We start from the raw sequence: 1,789 nt of genomic DNA, 5'->3' as shown, positions 1-1,789 counted from the left end.
GGGCGAGGATTTTGTCTTTAATTGTCCCTTGTTCTCCTTGTAGCTCCACTCAAAGGGATACCAAAGCAAGCTCCTTTCAGGAATCCCACCGCTCCGATTGTCTTCAGCCCGACAGGGAACCGGACCCCCATTCTGTCCTCCAAAGTGCCCCTGTGCAAGGAGAGGGGCGTAAAGGTATCTCAAAGCGTCTATTTCTCCTCTTCCCCCGTAGAAGCGAAGGGCTTTCCCTGTCAATTGTGTTCAGAAACAGGCCAGTAAAACCTTCCTGGATTGTGTTGCTTCACCTCACAAACATCTAGTGACGTTCTTGTCAGTTGCGGTTTTAGAAGCTTCTCCATTTGGTTCTTTCAAGTGCAAGACAGGGCAACGATCTAATCTGGCATTTCACTGTAGCTCACTTGTGCCTAATAATGTGGCAGAATTGTTTAGCAATCTGTCTGGATCAGTGGTTCTCAACCTTTTTAATGCCGCGACCCCCAACCGGTCGTAAGTCGAGGACTAAACCGGTCGTAAGTCGAGGACTAAACCGGTCGTAGGTCGAGGACTACCCAACCGGTCGTAGGTCGAGGACTTTCCCTGCTCGGGAGCGCCGCACATGCGTGGTTCCGCCCCTTGCGCCGGCCGAGGCGTAGCTGGCAAGCGGCAGAGACGGAGCAGGCCGACCACCAGCTGGCCCAGCCCAAGGGAGGTAAGGCACCCGCCGGAAAAGGGGGAAAAATGGCGGACAAAAAAAATGGCGGACAGCCTTGCTTGGCGACCCCCGTGAAATGATCGATCGACCCCAAATGGGGTCGCGACCCATAGGTTGAGAACCGCTGGTCTGAATAGTCTTCCAGGATCACTGTGCAAAAATGTTTTACATTTAGAAAGAGAGAATTGAAGAAGCAGCCCTAAAAGTAATTAAGGGGTGCCTTTATACTTGAAGTACTTTAAATGTGTGTTATGTATGTGTGCACTTTGAGAGTAAGCTGTCTGCCTGCCTATCATCTATAGCAGGGGTAGGCAACCTTGGCTCTTTTATGACTCTCTTTTATGACTTTTATGACTCTTGTGCTGGCTCAGGAATTCTGGGAGTTGAAGTCCACGAGTCATAAAAGAGCCAAGGTTGCCCACCCCTGATCTGTAGAGGGAACAAATCCCACCCGTGTTTGTTCTACATTCTTGCCTGCTAAAATCAGTTTTCTCGTCTGTGTCATTTTTGAGGCCGATAACAATTTATAAAACAGACTTGGTGCATCTTGTAAGTTAGGCAACAGTGGGCAGTTTTGACGTGCCTCATCCCCAACGCCTCCTGAAAAGACAGTGGTGAAATTCTACATGCGCAGAATGCTATATTTAAATGGGTCAAATTTAACCGTGGACGTTTATGAAAATAAGCACTCCAAACAGAACGTGTGGCACGTGTCCCACGGTTTTTGTGGACTGGGGAAAAAGCCTGGCCACAGGAGAAAAAAGTTTAGAAAATGAAGAAGTTATTTAATAGACTGATAAACTGTTAAAAGAGAACGCAAACCCTTTTTTCCCCCCGATAGTTGTTATTTTTTTAGGTTTACGACAACACAAAAACATTCTTGGATGTTGCTCAGTAGAGTGGAAGATTAAGGCACAGGCTGAAACTCTCCAAGCTTTGTAATTTTTAGCCAGACGTGATAAGGAAGACACATCGAAGCTGTTTTATGAAATCCCCGATACAGGAAGTCCTCGGGGTTTGTGCCACGAGTGGGAAAGTAAGGATTTTCGTTTTGTATTTGTAGTACCTGGACCTCAAAGAGCTGAAAGCGGTCGACTC

General features: G+C 47.4%; 1 protein-coding gene across 1 annotated transcript in view; it reads left to right on the top strand.

The window, feature by feature from the left end:
- The window catches only part of NELFA (negative elongation factor complex member A), a 20,060-nt gene that overhangs the window by 12,438 nt on the left and 5,833 nt on the right, over window positions 1–1,789 (top strand). The window contains 2 exon segments of the mRNA XM_015820438.1: window positions 44–174; window positions 1,755–1,783. Coding sequence (XP_015675924.1) covers window positions 44–174; window positions 1,755–1,783 — 160 coding nt within the window.

Source organism: Protobothrops mucrosquamatus, unplaced genomic scaffold (genome assembly GCF_001527695.2).
Source record: "Protobothrops mucrosquamatus isolate PMUCROS unplaced genomic scaffold, P.Mucros_1.0 scaffold1130, whole genome shotgun sequence".
Taxonomy (NCBI): Eukaryota; Metazoa; Chordata; class Lepidosauria; order Squamata; family Viperidae; genus Protobothrops; species Protobothrops mucrosquamatus.
This window is presented reverse-complemented; position numbering and strand designations above follow the sequence as displayed.